This window comes from Acyrthosiphon pisum, chromosome A1 (genome assembly GCF_005508785.2).
Source record: "Acyrthosiphon pisum isolate AL4f chromosome A1, pea_aphid_22Mar2018_4r6ur, whole genome shotgun sequence".
NCBI classification, from domain to species: Eukaryota; Metazoa; Arthropoda; class Insecta; order Hemiptera; family Aphididae; genus Acyrthosiphon; species Acyrthosiphon pisum.
The window spans coordinates 160172000-160192760 of record NC_042494.1 but is presented as its reverse complement, the minus strand read 5'-3'; the positions used below and the strand labels follow the sequence as shown (position 1 = coordinate 160192760).

At 29.9% G+C, this 20761-nt stretch overlaps 1 protein-coding gene across 1 annotated transcript; it reads left to right on the top strand.

Moving 5' to 3' along the window:
- Positions 1-6043: 6043 nt before the first annotated feature.
- Positions 6044-20522, top strand: LOC100162003 (NAD(P) transhydrogenase, mitochondrial). Its single transcript, XM_001948245.5, has 18 exons — positions 6044-6399; positions 6477-6692; positions 6834-6988; positions 11756-11896; positions 13900-14022; positions 14105-14292; positions 14382-14537; positions 14611-15130; positions 15222-15340; positions 15414-15502; positions 17248-17446; positions 17518-17684; positions 17755-18113; positions 18397-18548; positions 18663-18822; positions 19379-19483; positions 19569-19780; positions 19864-20522. Exons 2-18 carry the CDS (start codon positions 6538-6540, stop codon positions 20005-20007), a joined length of 3144 nt encoding a protein of 1047 aa, XP_001948280.4. The 5' UTR covers positions 6044-6399; positions 6477-6537; the 3' UTR covers positions 20008-20522.
- The last annotated feature ends 239 nt before the right edge of the window (positions 20523-20761 follow it).

The window sequence follows — 20761 nt, the reverse complement described above, 5'->3', positions numbered from 1 at the left end:
CCCCCCCCCCCCCCCCCCAAAAAAAAAAAACAGGATATACAATTGCAATGGTCTGCTTGTCTTTAATATATTTAGCCCCCCAAATCAAAAGTTGAAATTGCGCTTATGTATCTACCTAAATCTAACATTGGGTAAGATATTTTTTGACTAACCATGACCTGCGCGGAGACTGTAAAACCAATATGAATTCACCCTCTCCTTGTGGAACATGTACCTACCTACACCTCATAACAATTAAGACGATCACCGATTTAAAAAAAAAACAATTTTATTGGCTAAGGTTTATTATACCTATATTAATATATATAATATATATTAGATATATGAGATATCTATTAAATTCTATAATAAAATATATTATATTATATTATATAATAAACATAATAAATTTTTGTGTGTCGTCACTTCTAATTAAATTAATTTTCATTTTTGTTGTAATTCATTATTCATATACGAATAACTAGGGACTCGAAATTCATGAAACATCCATAATACCATTTTCTATATATGATATTATAATTTATGATTTTTATTTTAAATTTTAGCCTTTTTTACGTTTTTGTATTTCTTTAAGTTTATGTGCAATTTTAATTCCTAGATTATAAAGCTTGAGAGTACAACACCAGATGGCAAATTCCTCATAAGTTCTTACTAGAGTTAAAAATATTGAAAATAGGTACATAAGTACATTATTTTATAAATTTAAGTTCTAATTTTGAAGAAAATTGAGTATTTAAACTAAAAATAAGTGTTTTCCTCCTATGTAGTTATTTATGGTTGTAATTAAATAAATATTTAACTGTAGAAACTTGAAAGTTGGAACATTTCACTATTTACCTACTTATATACTTATATAGTTGTATACTTGTATTACAATTTTCTATACACAAAACAATAATTTTCAAAATATCTGAACTAATTTTAAGCTACCTTTTAATACAATATTTATACCATGGTGCAAATACCTACGATCAGTATAGTAGTTTTAACTTTTAATAGTAACTCGAAGTCTCAAACGATTCAAACCTACTAACGTATATGGTATATCTATATTCTATTTACACCTATTTATATACGACATACGGTATTCTTCGGTATTTTTTCTAATACGGTCTTAGATCTATGATTTTTGAATTTTGATATAGAATATACTTTATAATATCCTAATGGGCATTGGCTTACGTAATAGTGAGCTAATGACCTCTTAAACATGATTTAGTGGCTCATGAACCATATGTTTATGCGACCAAAAATTCTGCTTTTAACTATTTATCTATTTACTGCGGGCACTTAGGCCTAAACAGAGGGATAAACATGTAGGTATCCAATAGGCAATAGGCAATAGCCAATAAGTCAATAATACAATTTGTATAGGCCGTGATGGCGTGATTATAATTTATAAAAACTCTCTAAATTTCTATATAGATAACCGAAAGAAACTATTATTTATAGGTAGTTTATGATGTTAAGATGGGGCTCTAAACAGTCTAAATGCCTTGCCTATAGTAACTATAGAAGGTAAGACTGGTAAGTCAGTATATATAATATATTATATAGTTACTAACGCACATTGAATACTGATATTATAATTTGTAACTGACTAGGTATTGATACTGATTACTGACTGACTGATAAGTGACTTGATTCGGTGTATCGATTATACAAAATTATTAGGTACATAATATTATAAAAATATAAATTATGAATTATAAATATATTATAATATATTATGTTTTATAAGACTATAAGAGAATAGACAAAACAAATTTACGCAGAATCATTTTTTTTTATGTTTTTGAATAATCTTATTTTTGAGGGTAAAATATATCGATTTGCTTAAATATTTTCTCAAAACAATTTAAAAATTATTTAAATGTACAACATTTTTTTGTTATTTTGAAAGTCGAATACAAAGTCAAATAACAACAAAATATAAAACCGATATGTCATACCCGAATCTAGGACGTTTCCCCCCGTGCTTTTTCCCCTTGATACAATGGACGTCCCCCTCCCGGACAAAAAAAAAATTAATATTAAACAATAATAATATACAAAGAAAATAAATAAATGTACAAATGATTAAATTAATATATAAATATAATTGTATGATGTAAATAAATGTACTGTTTGCAAAAATTAAATAATACAAATCAAAATAACCCAACTAATATATTTTATTCTGGTAAGTTATAGGTAGCTCACGGAATATAATAACGTCATAATTACACAAACACATAAGCAATAATAATATACAATGCAAATAAATAAATGTGCAAACGATTAAATTAATGTATAAATATAATAAAATAATAATATAATAAATATAATTGTATAAATGTATATTTTCATTTTTTTATTCTGGTAAGATAGCTCACAGAAATTAAAAAATTTAAAATATCATCATTTGAAAAACTTTCACATAACTTTTTTAACCTATCATCTTTACCTAAATTATTACGAAAAGCTCCTGCTCTATAATTTAAAATTTAGATTGATGCAATTGAGTTGCTCATCTGTAGAGCTTCAATAAAAAGCCAAATATTTGGATGATTAATCCGCATGAGAGTTGTAAATGTATTATTCCACCCTTCCGAAATATTGTTTGTTCTACCTTTACCAGCTTTAGTCAACTCAAACACGTTCCATATGGAAGGTGGAAATAACGGAGGTGTTCTGGTAAGAATGTACTTTAATTCTACGTTTTTTTTTATTTCTATAACGACCGTTAACATAAGTTGTATCAAAGTACTTAAGAATTTGATCAGCATCTTGGTTATGAAATTGTTCATATAGAATGTCCATAAGTACCTAAAACACAACCACAATCTACATCTACCTATTTATGAACAAAAACAGTTATTATTCATAATATACATACCTTTTTTGACATAATTGACTGGTAAAAATGCAAGACCAGTTATCATTGCGACATCTCGTTGGAACTGTCTGTCTTCTTTATTGTTTTTGACAGGTGAAAATAGCAACAGTGAATTTTTACTTTCGGTAGTACTTCTTCAATTGCAAGAATGACAGCTTTCTCAAAGTCTTTTGTTATTTGTACCACTTCACAATTTGGACATTTTGCACAAATGACGGAAAGCATTTCGGTATAAATCTGTTTTGTTTTATTTTGAAGAATTATGTACACCAAAGGAATTGTAACAGAGCCCATTTTAACATGAATAATGTAAGCTTGGTTAAAGCCTGTAGGTGCAGTTGAATGTATTCCATCCATATACCAATATTTTGAAGTTTTTAATACTTCCAAACTTTCAGGAGATGAAAAAATTATAATTATATTTTCATTATTTTCATTGTCATATAATACAAATGGCTGAAGATTTTCACCTCCTGTTGTTGCCCATATACCAGTCACTTTTAACTCATTTACTGGTACTATAAGGGTGGATAAGATGCATTTTTAATTCTTCTTAAACTTCTTTTTACACTGTTTTCGGCCGGCATTAACAACTTCGCTTCGTTAGATAAATTTATTGTAGCTTTGGAAAATATAATTGAAGGCGGCTCAGAATGTTTTTTGCATTATTTTTCATTGATGATAACGTTTTTATTACCTCATCAACTTCAACTGAGCAGGCTCTATGGTTATTATGTTTAGTTGTAGAAACAATAACTTTAATACTGTCATCGGTTTTAATACTTCCTTGACAACTATTTTCAATATTTTTAGATTTTTTTATACAATTCCAAAGTATGCCCAATTTAACACATTTTTGTTTAACATATACAAAATTTTGAAATATGATTTTTTTACCACCTGTTATTGTTTCAATTATTTATATTATATCCATTATAAAATGCACAAGTACGAACTGTTTGGGTACAATTATGTTACGAACTATACTAACCACTAAGAGATATAAAAGCAAAAAATCTTGTTATTAGTTTAGATAATTTGAGGTAGGTTTATCAATCATTACCCATTAAATTTAATAAATAAATAAATAAATAAATAACGTGAATGATGATAATCGATAGATGCCGATATGATATATGATATTATATATTATGATGATTGTATATTTCGGGTAAATCCAAAGAACCCATTTTCAAACCTATTAATATGTGTAAAAAAAATATACTGTGTATACTAATGTATATTGAGTCGGGGGGGGGGGGAAATGTCTCAGACTGGTGGGGAAACGTCCAGTACCGTTAAGATTCCCGCAGGGGGGGACGTCCAGGTATCGTCATACCCATTACCCTAAAAAATATTATCCTCTATATTTTTGTAATAGGTAATTTTACTCTAAGATTAGTGATTACTCAAAAACATAAATGCGTAAATGCGTTTTGTATAATATGATGCGTGTGGTCACGCCAGAGAGTGAAAACAAACAGTGCGCTGTCATCCTCTTGAGATATTCCTATCTTGAACAATAATATTTATTTACACAACACATAACTACATTAGGATTAATATAATTTACCTATCTCTATGTGTTCAAGAATACCAGCAAAAGAATCAATAATGTTATTGAAGCGTATATTATAATACGATTAATACGTTTGTTTGTAAATAAAACATAATATTATATTGATTCTGAAAGTGTAGAAACTATTAACCCATTAAGAGGTTGTAGAATCCTCTTTATAAAGATTATTATAATAGTTTAATCTTGAATGTAATATTATTCAATCGAATATACGTGTTATATTATATTATTATATATTTATATACAATATACTATATAGTCATTATAGTATACAGAGCGATTTCTTTAACATCAAACCTTAATACTTTATAACGTTTATTCCTATACCTAATGTATATTATTTCTCTGCCATACGAAAGAGTTTTTGGAAAGTAGATTCGTCAAATAATGGCCAAGGTAGTCCATATAAAAGTTTTTTTGTTCCTTTTTTTTGTAACATGCGTAGACGCGTATTGAGGATTATTCAGTCCTGTGTTGAAGCGGAATGTGAAAAATCCAATTTTAGAATTTGTATAAACTATAAAGTATAGGTATAAAGATAACACTGATTAGTGAATGAATGATGGAGTTGTGTATTCTTCAATTTTTATATGAGGAATACGTATCATCAAAGAAATTTTAATAAATCAACTTGCGATGATTTTCTATTTAGTAGCGGCGATGAAAGTCGACAAAACTATAATATAACATTGTGAGATTTTAATTACAAGCAATAAAAGGGTGATATTGTATTTATATCCAGCGTACCTATACCCAATACTTATTCAGGTATAGGTATTCTTTCCAAAATGGCAAAATGTAATTATTATTTTTTACAATTCTTGTGAGCTTAGTATTATTATTTTTAATGCAGTAATATACTAATATATTATAGAGTTTACATAGATAAGAATATATAAGATTATAATTTATTAACATTGCAATGTAGGGCTATTTATTGATCATATTACGCATAATGTTTTTTATTATGCTGAATCTCATTCAGTCATAAATACCAATTTATACAATAAAGTCTAAAAGGATAATTATTCACCCTTATGTTTGATAGTGATAGATGAAACCGCACTATTTATTTTGAATTCGAATTTCATAATATAAAGCAGAAATACAGCAGAATATTTTTCTAAAATTGTCTATGCATAAATATCGAGCATTTGTGAACGGACAAAATGTAGTCAAAAGGAGTAAATTCATGTCACACGCCCCTCGAAATTTCTGGTGCAAGTGTGCAACTATAAATTATAACACTCCGGTCACCCTCCAGATGCTAATATTGTAAGGGGTACGAGTTTCACCCTTGTGCAGTGTTAAATAGTCAAAATCGACAATTTTTGAAAAAATTGAAGACGCTCACGAAACGTAGTAATAGCCATCAAAGCATCGCCTCCGTCGGTATGCCATTGTTTTGATTTTGACGAGTGTATTCACTCGTATATGGAGAATGCCTGCGAGCTTATATTATATTGTTATTACATCACAAATGGGAGGAGCTCGTATACTGACATACCGCGTGGCGCTCTTGACGGAATATATAATAATATATTCGGAATAATTTTATTAAGTTATTTTGCCGCCGTGTATAAAAATGCAGTATGCACTCGCGTGGGAGCTTGTCGCGTCCGACGACGTGTCACGGGTTCACGACTTATTTTCGTAAATAATAATATTATATTCTTTCGTCGTCGTCGTTTCCGTCTTTTTATTCGTTCGTTATTTGGACATCATAAAATAATAATAGATATATTATATCGTGTATGCGCGCGCACCGCATCTACGCATAACACTCGTACAGTCGTACGGTTTCGTCGGGAGTAACGAAATAATAAAATCGACAGAAGAGGAAAAAACGTTTCCACTTGCCGACAATCGACAATCTCGTCCACCACCGACGCGAGTGTAGACGCGTAGAGCGTACTCGTGCGTAGCTACTACTGTACTATAGGTACTTCGTACTTAATATAATCAGCTATATAATATTATATATTTTAATATTATTTCGTTGTCGCCTCCCAACTGTAGTCTGTAGGTACCAAATACCAACTGTTATCGATATCGGACCACCATCCGGTATATCCGCGGTATGTTCCGGTTAGTAGCTGGTGCGGCGTCGCGCCGACATTCGCGCATCGCCGCCGCCGTCGCACGCGGGTCCGGTTCCACGGCCGCGGAACCGAGAGTGCCCTACAGCCGACTCAGAGTGGGCGTGCCGAAGGAGACTTGGTCAGGGGAGAAGAGGTGAACTATAATATTCGTTTATTATTTACATACTGTACTGCACGTGTACACTTCCCCGTGCCATCAACCTGCGGACCCCGCAAGGCCGCGACGGTTCAACGACCGTTGTTTGTTTATGTCATGCTTTTAATTAATTTCCAGAGTGGCCCTGGTGCCGAGTTCTGCGGAGCTCTTGACGAAACTCGGCTGGAACGTAAGAATCGAACGGAATGCGGGTGCCGAATCCAAGTTCAGAGATCGAGATTACGAACTCGCTGGAGCCGAGATCGTTTCCAGAGAAAGCGCGTTCGATTCGGGTAAGCTGCAGTCATAAATTACGTATTCACACGTCTGGGATGTGTTTTTTGGAAAAAAAAATTTTCATTTAATTTCAGACTTCGGATATTCTATGTTACTAATCAATATTTGCTAAACTACCTAATATTTACTTAACTACCTAATATTTACTTAGGTGTTAGGCACTTATAGGCTACAAGATACTGGGATACTAATCATTGTTACGATCATAATACAAAAACTCGTTATTACTGCTTTAACGAAAATGTAAAATTATTCTTAGTATAAAAGTCAATAAACAATCAGGTAAAATGTTTATATATGTAATTTTAAAAAAATTCTGAGAGGGCCCTTGTCATGCCCCCATAGGCGTAATCTAGGGTAAATTCTTGGGGGGAGCAAACTGTGGTAAAACTAAGAATATACAGTATAAGGTAAAATGAAACTATAGTTCACTCAGTTAAATATCTGAGGAGGCAGTTACCCCCCTAGATTACCCCTATGCGGCCATGATATATTTAAAGATTGCAGGATGGAAGAATATATTATAACATAGCAATATAATATATTGCTATAAAGAGTTTAACTTCATCATAAACTTCAAAGGGGGTCCCCTTGCCACTGTACTAGCTAAACTTTAATTCTATGGGCCAGTTGTACCGTCTACGGTTAAATTTCGATTAAGCTTAATCAGCTGATAACAGATACTTAACCGGGCAAATTTGGCCGATTAAACTCCGGTTAACTTTAATCTGAGATGGTACAACTGGCCCTTATAAATTAATATTAAGAGGACGTGATACCCGCATGTGTTGTCTCCGTATGACCTCTTATAAAATCTAAAGGTAAGATTATTATCTAGATAACCTCATGAGCTTTTTATTATATTTTAATTTTAAAGTGAGCTATGAGTATTTTAAAATTGTAAATTGTTTGTGCATTTTAAAGTAGGTACTCATAACTCGCTTAAAAATTAAAATATAATAAAAAGCTCATGAGGTTGTCTGGATAATCTTACCTTTAGATTTTATAAGAGGTCAATTTACTCTAATTTTTAAGCTAACGGAGCTACACGTATTCTGCTTTGCGTATAATTTGCTATGTTATGCACTTGTAAGACGGAGACAACACATGCGGGTATCACGTCCTCTTAAGTAGGTACCAGTCTTAAAAATAACTTTGCAATACCTAATTGTTCTATAGTTACAGATCTACTACCATATCGGTATTTACAATTCATCATTATCTATACAATAGGTACACATATTTCTACTGAAATTGATTATTTATATATTTTTACGACAAAATTTGAAAATGTAATATTATGAACTTTACATTTTGAGCTGATAGTTGGTAAGCAATTAATTAAATGGATTTTAGTTAAACCAGATAACAAAATATAATTGTGTGTTCTCTGGCTGTATAAAAATCGTGTAATTTGCGCTTTTACGTGCCACCTATTTATTTTTTGTTTTAAATTTTAATCACCATTCGCCAGAATTGAGATTGATAATAATAACGTAATTAACTTTTAATCATGAGATTATAATATTATAGTAGGTATTCACTGTTAAATTTTAAATGATATTTTATTACAAAACTACGTTAAAGCCGTCTACTCTCTAGTTGGCAGTTTTTAATAGCGATGTCGCATTGTCGCTATCACTCCTGAACCTGATTTGACCCTTTCCTTTAAATTTGGAATACAATTTTTGATTACTTCCTTGTTATACCTTGGCACTTGCGCTATTCCCAATTCACATTTTTTAAATTTAGAGGAGATCCTTATTTGGCCCACTCAGATTCCTAGATGGCACAAGCGCGGATCCAAGGCGGGCGTGCGCCCCACCAAATCCCTAAAAATAGGTTTGCATTATGTATATAATATATTGGGTTTTTCGATTATTTTCGTAGTTTATCATTACAACTACTAACTATAGAGCATTATAAAATTACCTACAAAAAATGTGTGTTGAGTGTAGTAGGTAGTGTGTAAGTTTGTTACTATGTTATAGCTATATTGCGTTCCGTCATCGATAAACAGTTTCCAAAGTTCCTTTACATATTGGTTTTAATTAATCTAATTTGGCGCCTCCTCCGTGAAACATTTCTGGATCTGCCCTGAGATAGCTAGACTAATACGACATGTCCTACTCGTCTTAGTTCCTAAGGTCCGTAACCAGGAATTTGTTAGGGGGTTGTTTCAATGGTATACTTAAATATAAAATGTGGTGGCCTTACACACTCTCCATTATAGTTATCAGTCATCTTTTTAATAACATTAAATATGAAATAAAACCACGAGACAACATATAATATTTTGTAGAAATCTGAAGCATATAGGTCCTATATTATAGGACATACCTACATGTTTTTTTCATAAATACGGCTGATGGAAGGTGTTTTAACACCAAAAACATTTAAATACTCCCCCTGACTGTAGGTCCTAGGTGTATTTAATATTTATAAATATCATTATATCAAGATTGTCAAGTTGAAGTTTTACAAATCATCCATAGTGATATTAAATTAAATAAATATTTGACTTTTTTCTTTGAATATTAAATTATAATATAATATATTCAATATATAATATCAAGAGGCCACCAAATAACTGATCGTAAACCACTAAACCATATATGTCTATATACCTAGATGGCTAGATAATAAAATAATTTTCAAAATTGTAATTAATGAAAAGATCCCGGAGGTTGGTAAAGAGTTATTTGTTATCTGTTATAATTAATATATTTGGTGCCGACGAAGCCTGATTATACGTAATTCTTAATAGGTGTATATATTCAGTATTCAACTATTTATTATAGGTACCTACTTTTATATGTTGTAAATTATAACTAAAAATTACTATCATTTTTAAGTAGTTATATGTAGATAATTTATTTGATGATTTAACATTTATACGTTGACCTTAATTAAAAATGTGTTTGATAATATATTATTGTATAGGTATTTTATATATTATATTATGTAATATACCTATATATAGGTGGTACCTATAGTTTAAATCATTATCATAGGACAAAATTACTAATTAAAAATTGGAGTAAATAGTTTTTTGTATAGAACTGTAATAAGTAATATTTATTAGTATAGGTAGGTACAAATTATTGTTTTGATTTAAAAGGGGTTTTTACGGACAATTCCAAAACATTTTTTCCGTAAATTTTATATTATTGGTTACATTATTGGTTATATATTAGGTATTTATCTGTATAATATCTAGTTATATAATATATTGGTTGTATACTTGTATATATGTTAAAGCTATGTACATTTTATGTTTAGAAATAATATTCTAAACCAATTAGGGTGCATAAATTAAGAAACAATAATTTATATTATTTTTTTCATTAAAATTTATTTTGAAACAATTAAAACATTGCGGTAGGTGCTATATATAGGTATTAAACTTGTTATCTTTACTAACTTATATAATAAAAATAGTAATTTTTTAATTTAGCAGTCCTATTCGTTTTAATTATTTAAATTTACAATTTACTCGTAACTCGTAATAACTAAATACTTTATTAAAATGTCTTAAGGATTTTAAGAGTTTTGTTTTATATTATTATGTAAGCAATTAGCGAATTTAACGGAGATTTAATGGCTTCAAATAATTGGAATTATTATAATCGTTAATCAGCACTCGGCAATATAGTACATAATACTTTATGTTGTTATATTATTATATTATTATTTACATAGTTAAAATTTAGGTACGCAATATAATTTAATGACGTGTTTTGCGTTTATCTATTGCGTATATGAATTATTATTATTAATTATCATCTTATTACTTTAGATATAGGTACCTTGTCACTCGTTGTGTCACAAAAACAATACATTTTAAGTTTAAAGTTAGCGGACAATACTGCAATAGGCTTCAGTCTTCAATAAAAACTCAAAAGGTTATCTAATTTCACAGTAAATTGTATACAATAATATATTATGTAGGTATAGGTACTAAGGTACCTACGTAATATGTATAAATACCTATTATATTTTATAATAATTTTTTTAATTATCTAGGTATAAGATTTTTTGACCTTGGAGTTTTACCGTTAATTTTAGCAAATATCGACACAAGTGACAAGTATAAATTATATGTGTTAGTTTTTAAATGAGAAAAAAAAATTGTACCTATACACATTTTTTATTGTATTCATTACTATTAGAATACCTACAAACTATACAACATTACAATGCTTATTCAATTACAATTTATTAGAAGGATAAGACAGAAAAAAATATAATGTATACCTTTCTCTAACATACCTAGTTGTGACACAAAGTGAAAAATTGTGTAATTTTTTTTTTACAATTATTAACTGGTTATAACATTGGTAGCTACTCGGCCCTAAAAAATGAATCCGTGGGCCAAGTGTTTGCCATGCCTGATATATTGAATTGTATAGAGACTATATATCAGGGGTGGCCAAACCGCGACTCGCATCTTAACGTAACATTATCCAAAAGAAAAAAAAAAAGGTCACATAATATACAATAATATGACCTTTTTTTTTTACATCTCGGCTCTTCAATTTTTATTAATATATTTGGTGGCTCGCGAGTCTCTTCTCGCTGGCCACCCCTGCTATATATTATAATTTACTATGTATTTTATGAGATTGTACAGTTGGACGTAATAATGTGTTTAGAACAATAATTAATTTACTGTATATGTACTCTCTAAATTTTTTATTAAAATATCGTGATTAATATTTAAACTGATTTTTAACATAGGTAATATATTTTATAATTTTCAGATGTTATACTTAAGATCAGACATCCCATTCCAAACGAGGTGCCTCTGTTTAAAAACGGTTCCACGTTAATATCATATTTTTATCCAACAAAAAATCATGATTTAATCAAAGAACTGGCAATAAAAAAAATGAATGTTTTTGGTAAGTTATAGGTACCTAAGAATTAGTATAAGTGTTAGTAACTACTAGTACTTTATAATAGTTATGATTGTCATGTGCATAACTTGGGAAATTTATATAGAGGGGAAGGGGGTGCAAACTTTATTTTACGTCAGTAACCTATAAGTATGACCACAGATAAGATTTACTAAATCTTTAGACTGTAGTATAACGTAATATCTGAGGTAAATGTTCTATTAGGTTAACATAATACATTTACACAAAACTCAATAATGTAGGTAATTTAATCGATGAAAACATTTTGCATACTACTTAATATTTATAAATATAATGGTACACCAAGCAAATGCTTGCTCACATTTTATCATAATTTTGACTTCAGAATTTGAAGTTATGATTTTGAGAATTTTCAAGTATACCTACCTATTTAGTAGGGATGGGCAACTGGCGGCCCGCGGTCCGGATGTGGCCCGCGTACCATGTTTCACTGGCCCGTGCTACATTTCAATTTAGTTTATGAAAATATAAAATATTAAGATTTTTCTGTATTTACTTTTATTATATTAATAAAATTATTAAAACCGATATAATGTTTATCGTAAAAAGTAGATATAAATTTTTATCTAGTATTGAACTATTGAATGTAAACAATATTATATTATTTATAGGAGTATAGTTAACATTAGGTTTTTTTTTGCTTTCTATGTTCTCTGGCCCGCTAGATTTTCGCACATTCGAAATTGGTCCTCCAGCATCATTGAGTTGCCCATTCCTGCTATATAGTATTAAGGACTATATTTTCAAATACTTCGATAAATGACATATAAATGATATATAATGAGATTGTTTTATACATATTATGTACATTTCCCTAATTTTTGTTATCGACTTTAATCGTATCGTTTATCGTTTATCACTACCATTAAATGTTATGCCTCAGCAATAGGCGTATATTAGTCGTAAAATTATATTTTTACTCTCCAATCACTAGACCAGGGAATAATAAAAAAATTAAAACGATATATTGGAATATGTTCTAACAGTTTTCGACAGGATGGTCGACGGACCATAATATAACATTTCGATATACTCACTATACTCTGGAAATGTTGCACAAAACATAGAAAAAGTAAAAATACATAGGAAAAATTAGTATATATTTTCTATATTATAAAGGTTGGCCACTTACATGATAATATTATAATATAATTGATCTGGCAAAATAATTTTATCTTATAATTTTAATATTTGGCCACTCATCACTCAATATTTTTAACCCACCTTAGCTTAGGTATCTGAAGGTATAATAGACTCAAAAAGTACTGGACCGTTTTCAATTTATACCAATCGATTCTTTGAGACTGAGGGTGGTTATATTTTAATTATTCAATCCTTATACTGGCTATACCTAGACAGCTAAAAAGTAGCTCACACGCATGCTATTTTTTTAGCTCACGAAAATTTTTTTTTTTTATTTATAAGATAATCATTGGTTACGTATTATACCTACCTATTAATATTATAGTTGGTAAAAATATGGTATAAACATAGGTACCTAATACATGGCCTATACTGCATTTTTTTACAAATATATTTATTTTTCCCTCAATGATTCGGAACTCTTGCTCAATCGAATTTTCAGCTATATATAATTGAGTCTACTGTAGTTTGAATTTCGATTTAAATATTTTAACATTTTCAAAAAAGTTATCTTTTTAACAATTTATAAAAAAAAGGTGATTATTTGATAAAAAATAAACTAATAACTAATAAGTATAAGTTAAGGTATACCTATCATTTTTCTATACTTTATCGCTCAAAATATTTTGCTTACTTTTCTGAATAAAAACCTGAAATGCGTTTTCGATAATATTTTACTAATTAATTACAAAATACTATGGGGGGAATTTTCCCTGTTTAATATTAAGTAGGTCGCCCGCCTCCCTCTTATCCATAGCTTACGCCGATGATGATTGTTATGAAGTATACAATATATTTTATAATGTTAATGTATTACTTTCCAGCAATGGACTGCATGCCTAGAATATCTAGAGCCCAAGTTTTTGATGTATTAAGTTCTATGTCAAACGTGGCTGGTTACAGAGCTGTCATCGAAGCTGCAAATCACTACCCAAGATTTTTAGCCGGTTAAAATTTATATTTGTTCATAAATGTTAATATCACGTAGACCATAAACATGTTGTTTTATAAAATATAATTACATTTTAGGACAAATAACTGCGGCTGGGAAGTCACCGCCAGCTAAAGTATTTGTGATTGGTGGAGGTGTAGCTGGTTTAGCCGCTATCGCTCAGGCTAAGAATATGGGAGCCATTGTCAGAGCATTTGACACACGGTCTGCTGTCAAGGAACAAGTTGAATCTTTAGGAGCACAATTTTTAACTGTTTCTATTAAGGTTTATAGTTTATGCATATCTCTCAATAATATCTAATAAGTGTGGTTGATACATTTGGTACTGTATTCAATCAAATCAATTTTTTTTAGGAAGAAGGTTCAACTTCTGGGGGTTACAGCAAAGAGATGTCCAAAGAATTTATTGAAGAGGAGATGGAGTTGTTTTCTAAGCAACTAAAAGATGTAGACATTGTTATTTCAACCGCATTAATTCCAGGAAAACAAGCACCCAAGTTGATTTTAAAAGTACTTAAGACTTAATATTATACTGGCATATTTAAATTGGTGTGAAATGTTCTAAAATGTAGATGACTTATAGGAACACATTAAAAACATGAAACCTGGAAGTGTCGTGGTTGACCTAGCTGCAGAAGCAGGCGGGAATATTGAAACAACTCGTGTTGGCGAAATTTACACTTATAATGACGTTGTGCACATAGGGCTAACAGACTTACCATCTAAACTTCCATCACAAAGTTCTTCTTTGTATTCAAATAATATATCAAAATTTTTACTAACAATAGGCAGTGATAAACAGTTTTGGATAAATTTAGAAGATGAAGTTATAAGGGGAAGTATTATTTTGAAATCAGGAGTTTTATTATGGCCACCACCACCACCTCCACAACTTGAATTACCAAAAGAGAGTAAAATGGTTTCAAAACAAGTTGTAATTGTACCTGTTGATCATCTCAGCAAACATTTGAAAGATTCATTAGCAGTGACTACAGGCCTCGGTAGTTTATTAGCATTTGGAGCTGTATCTCCTAATCATCATTTCTCTATTATGGCATCTACATTTTCCTTAGCTAGCATTGCTGGTTATTATACAGTTTGGGGTGAGTGTACAATTTTTTTATCTGCTTTTTTAAACGTTTTTTATTATTATCATAAAGTATATAAAAAAAATGTATTATTAATATTATTCAGATGTAACTCCTGCATTGCATTCACCATTAATGTCCGTTACTAATGCCATATCAGGAATAACAGCTGTTGGAGGTTTGTTATTAATGGGTGGATCATATTATCCTACAGACACAGTACAGGTAATAACTAATAACTAGGTATCCTACACATTTTTATTTAAGACTGATTTATAGTAATAATTATTATTTTCAGGGATTAGCTGCATCAGCTGCACTTTTATCGTTTATTAATGTATTTGGTGGATTTGTAGTGACTCAACGTATGTTACAAATGTTCAAAAGGTAAATTCATTTTTATGCTGGTAAAATTCTACACTTTTCCTTTTTAAATTAATATTAAGAGGGTGTCAGCTCAATATTTGTTTTCTCTCTCAGACCCTCATGCAACATAGATAAATCACTTTTGGTTTTTATGATTTTTGAGTAATCTTAGAGTAAAATAAACTATTACAAAAATGATAGAGAATAATATTTTTGAGGGTATGATATATTGTTCATATATTTTATTGTTATTTGACCTTGTGTTTGACTTAAAATAAACAAAACGTGGGTGAGTGGATGTCGCTCTGCTGTACATTAGGTTACAAGTGGGTCAATGTATAATGAATTGTATTTAAGTTGAATTCAATGATAGGTATAATATCATTGTATAAGAAAAACTATTCTGAGCAGAGATGGTTTGTCAGTCTGGATATTTTATATTGTTATTATTTATTTTATTATAGTCTGTAAGTTGAATTAATATTATAATATTATTTTTTTTATTCGTTTCTATGGTGATATACAAAACGTTCGAAATTAAAATCCCATTTTTAGCGGTTTTTCGTAATTTGTCGGTGGTTTTTCCCGTGGCATTAAATAACTATTGAGAAAATCGAAAGATTACCTCCCTAAATTACCATATTGATCCAATTTGCTAAAAGATAAGGTACTATAATATGTTGAAATCAAAGCACTTCTTCTGGTAGAAATTTTGTATACAGGATAAAAAAAAAACACAATAGTAAAACTAAGGCTCTACATATACTGTCCTAGTAAAACCACTAGCTTCCTCGCTCCACTCAAAATCTAAAAAAAATTTGTACATTTAAAATATATTGTTTAAATTGTTTTGAGACAATATTTAGACAAATTATTATGTCATAACCTTAAAAATATATTCTCTATCGTTATTGTTATTGTTTACTATACAATTACTAAAAAACATAAAAAAGATGATTCTGTGTAAATGCGTTTTGTCTATGTTGCGTGTGGGCCACAGGCACGCAGCTAAGGGGGGGGCAGGGTGTGCCTGGCCCACCCTATTATGTGTCCGGCTGTAGGCCGGCCCACCCAAAATATTAAGAGGGGCCCATTATTATACGGTGGCTTTTAATTTTAATGAAATTTATAATATTGTCTAAATATTACACAAATAAAATCAAATATATCGGGTTTTAATTAGAATCTAAAATAAGTTACGTAACTAAATTCAATTCATTTCCATTTCTGGAATAAAATATGTATATTGTATTACATTTAAATTGTGTTGCTACCAAGAATCGGTGATAATTTATCTTTATAAGTCATAATATCGTCAACGATTGATTAGGAAATAATTGCTATTTAAAGCCCAATACTGGTACCATACTAGCATGTCATGTAATTCTTATCTTATCTAGACAGTGACTGTTGTATACTTTTATGTCTATTTTTAAAATACTTTTGAGTAAGGGTATTGTCATTATATTGATTCATATAGAATTATATTATTATTATGGTCGTCAACTCGTCTATATTTATTATAGTAATGATATTCTGATAACTACCTCTTTTTATCTTAATATATAAAATGACATTATAATATAAAAAGGTAAGGTGCCCACCCCTACAAGGTACAAGGTAATATATTTAGGTAGGGGGCCCATCTAACATTGGCCCACCTAGTGAATATTTTCTGACTACGTGCCTGGTGGGCCAGAGAGACAAAACAAATAGTACACTGACATAATAAAAAATAACAAAACATATGTTATCAATATATTTAGGCCAGGTGACCCACCAGAATACAATGCGTTATATTTGATACCGGCTTCTGTATTCTTTGGTGGTTATACATGGGGCATTATGAATGGTTTACCAGAAATACATAATTTTGCAGCATTGGGATCATCTTTATGCTGTATTGGTGCAATTGCTTCTTTGAGTTCACAAAAAACAGCTCGCTTTGGAAATAATTTAGGAATAGTCAGTATTTTAAAACATCATTATAACAATAATACAATTTAATAGGCATTTTTCATTTAAATTCGTTACAGATCGGAGTCAGTGGTGGAATTGCCTCAACACTTGGATATATTGCACCATCCACAGAAGTTTTAACTCAAATGATATTGTGTACTGGTCTTGGAGGTGCAATTGGTTCAATTGTAGCAAGACGAATACAAATTACTGATCTACCTCAACTTGTTGCGGGATTCCATAGGTATACTTCTAGGACAAAATAAATTTTCAAATTTTTTTTGTGCATAACTTAATATAACTATTATTTTTAGTCTTGTTGGTTTAGCAGCAGTGTTAACTTGTTTAGCAACATTCATGCACGATTTCCCATTATTTGCAACTGACCCAACCGCAAATGTTATAAAGACATCATTATTCTTAGGTTCGTCAATTGGTGGTATTACATTTAGTGGGTCATTAATCGCTTATGGAAAACTACAAGGCATTTTGGCTTCAACACCATTATTGCTTCCGGGAAGACACACAATAAATATAGCCCTTCTTGCCGGAAACTTAGCTTCTATGGCATACTTTTACTATGACCCATCAATGTTTGGAGGATTGGCATCATTATCGTCTGCTACTGCCTTTTCGGCAGCTTTAGGGCTGTCACTAACCTCATCTATTGGAGGTAACTATTTTATTTATACTTTTAGCATTTTTTTTTATTATTGAGATATTGGCCAAAAAACCATAATGGCAATAGGTATATTATATTGACAATTAAAAGATGGTTGTGAACATTAAGATATAACAAAATCAAATAAGATAAGGTACTTATAATATTTGATATTTGAATTCACAGGGTGAAATTAGGATTATAATAACAACAATATGTATAGAAAATGAAATAAATAACAATAACAACTTTAATGTATATTTATTGTATAATTTTATGAATTAAAAACTTTTAGGTGCTGATATGCCAGTTGTGATCACAGTGTTAAATAGTTATTCAGGATGGGCATTGTGTGCTGAAGGGTTTATGTTAAATAATAACTTGATGACAATTGTAGGGGCTCTGATTGGTTCCTCTGGTGCTATCTTGTCTTACATCATGTGTAAGGTTAGGAATAAGTTATTCTGCATAGTAGTAGTTCTGAAAGTTCGAATCTTACAATTATTGAGTACCTATTAAAGACTGATTAATATAAAAATGTGTTTAATTACTTATTTCAAGGCAATGAATCGCTCACTGACTAGTGTTATACTTGGTGGCTTTGGTAATAAACCTGTTAAGTCCACTACACAAGAAAAAATATCTGGAACACACTCAGAAACAAATGTTGATCAGGTAGCTGACCTCTTGATCAATTCACAAAATATTATTATCACACCAGGTAAGATGAAAAAAATGTTTGATCAATGTTTCATACTTAGCTAATATTATTATTGTGATGTTTTTCAATTTAGTCTTCATGTGTTTTGTTGAAATCATAGACATATTATATGTCTATGGTTGAAATATTCTATGATAATTGATAACAAAATTTACTTTGTGTGTTATATCTTATATATAATGAGAAACTATATATTTAATTAGGTAGGTACCGATGTACCTATTTTATAATTTATAATACAATAGGAATATAGATAGGTAGTTAATAGAAATAAAGAAGCTTTTGGTTTCATTATGTTAAGTATTTTTATTTTAAATTTATAAATTATATTAATTCAACACATTGCAAGCTTATTTTGTATAATTATAAAATCTAATTAGAATCATTTTTAAAATGTTATAAGTCTTAAGCTCTTTTGAAATTAATAACATCCATACTACCTGGTGAGTAAAACTTAGTGACTTCACTAATGTAGGTACAACAAAAGTCAACTTTTAATTTATTCAAAGAAATACCTTTTTATACATTAATAAAATTCTAATCAAATGTTTCACAGGTTATGGGTTATGTGTTGCTAAAGCACAATATCCATTGGCCGAAATGGTTTCAATTTTAAAGAAAAGTGGAAAAACTGTCCGTTTTGGCATTCACCCCGTAGCAGGTATTTTGTTTGTTTAGCTTTATTAGATGAATGTTGTTACTCCTCATAAAAAAGTGATACTCATTATTGAATGTATTTATCTTAGGTCGCATGCCCGGTCAGTTAAATGTTTTGTTGGCAGAGGCTGGAATTCCCTATGAAGATATGTTAGAAATGGACGAAATTAATGATGATTTTAATAAAACTGATTTAGTGTTAGTGGTTGGTGCTAATGATATAGTTAATTCTGGAGCTGAAGATGATCCAAATTCTGTGATTGCTGGAATGCCAGTGTTAAAAGTTTGGAATGCAAATCAGGTAAAATTGATTAATAAAAAAGAGATAATAAAAAAATTACCAGTTTTTAGTAGGTACTCAATTCTAATATTTTTCTAATTTAGGTCATTGTAATGAAGCGATCCTTGGGTTTTGGATATGCAGCTGTTGAAAATCCAATATTTTACAAGCCAAATACCAATATGTTATTAGGAGATGCTAAAACGACATGTGAACAGCTTTTGGCCAAAATTAAAGATGTGAATTAGAAGAAAGTGAATTTTTCATAATAATTGTATTCGTATTGTTAATTTTTCGTGCTTTTATAATATTTTTTATATTGAGATTTTTGTATTATTTATTAAAAAAATGATTTTAAAACTGTTGATTACTATAACTTATTTTTATTTTGTAATTATTTTCAGTGGCGCCCAAAATATATTTTTCAAGTGTAGCAAGAAAAAATTTTACCCACCCGCCCGCCCCTTTACAAACTAAATTACCTATATTATTTTATACATTTTATCATATTTTAATTGATAATATTAGTAAATATTAAGGTATTAAACAATATAATCTGTGATTAATTATGAACATATTTCAAGTTGATTATTTTATGTTATACCCACCCACCCCTTATTTTCAAGGTGTAGCGGCCGCTCACCTAGAAATAGGGTTGGGCGCCACTGATTATTTTAGTTATTATTGAAACAATAAGTAAGGAATGTAAATAATATATTTTTGTTGTATTATTTATATTTTAATTAAATTGTATATTTTTACATTTTATAGACATTAATTCTATTTTGTTTTAGATTCTGAGTGGAACGATGAATGTATTGGTTTTACAGTGATGTGTGTTTTTTTTTTATTTATTTTGTTGTGTCTGTCATCACCTTCTAGGACAGTAAAAGTGTTTGAATTTTCTTCAACAATACTTTTTCTGATAGGAAAGTGAATCTAGTTGGTATTTTGGGGGGTTAAAAGTAAAATTTTTCCAATAGTTTTCAAAAGCGCAGTGAA

Excerpts from the sequence above, each read along its gene's own strand:
- LOC100162003 (XM_001948245.5), top strand. The coding sequence starts at position 6,538 with ATGTTCCGGTTAGTAGCTGGTGCGGCGTCGCGCCGACATTCGCGCATC. Across the intron at positions 11,897-13,899 it reads AAAAAAAATGAATGTTTTTG|CAATGGACTGCATGCCTAGA; the intron begins GTAAGTTATAGG and ends ATTACTTTCCAG. Across the intron at positions 15,503-17,247 it reads ATGTTACAAATGTTCAAAAG|GCCAGGTGACCCACCAGAAT; the intron begins GTAAATTCATTT and ends CAATATATTTAG.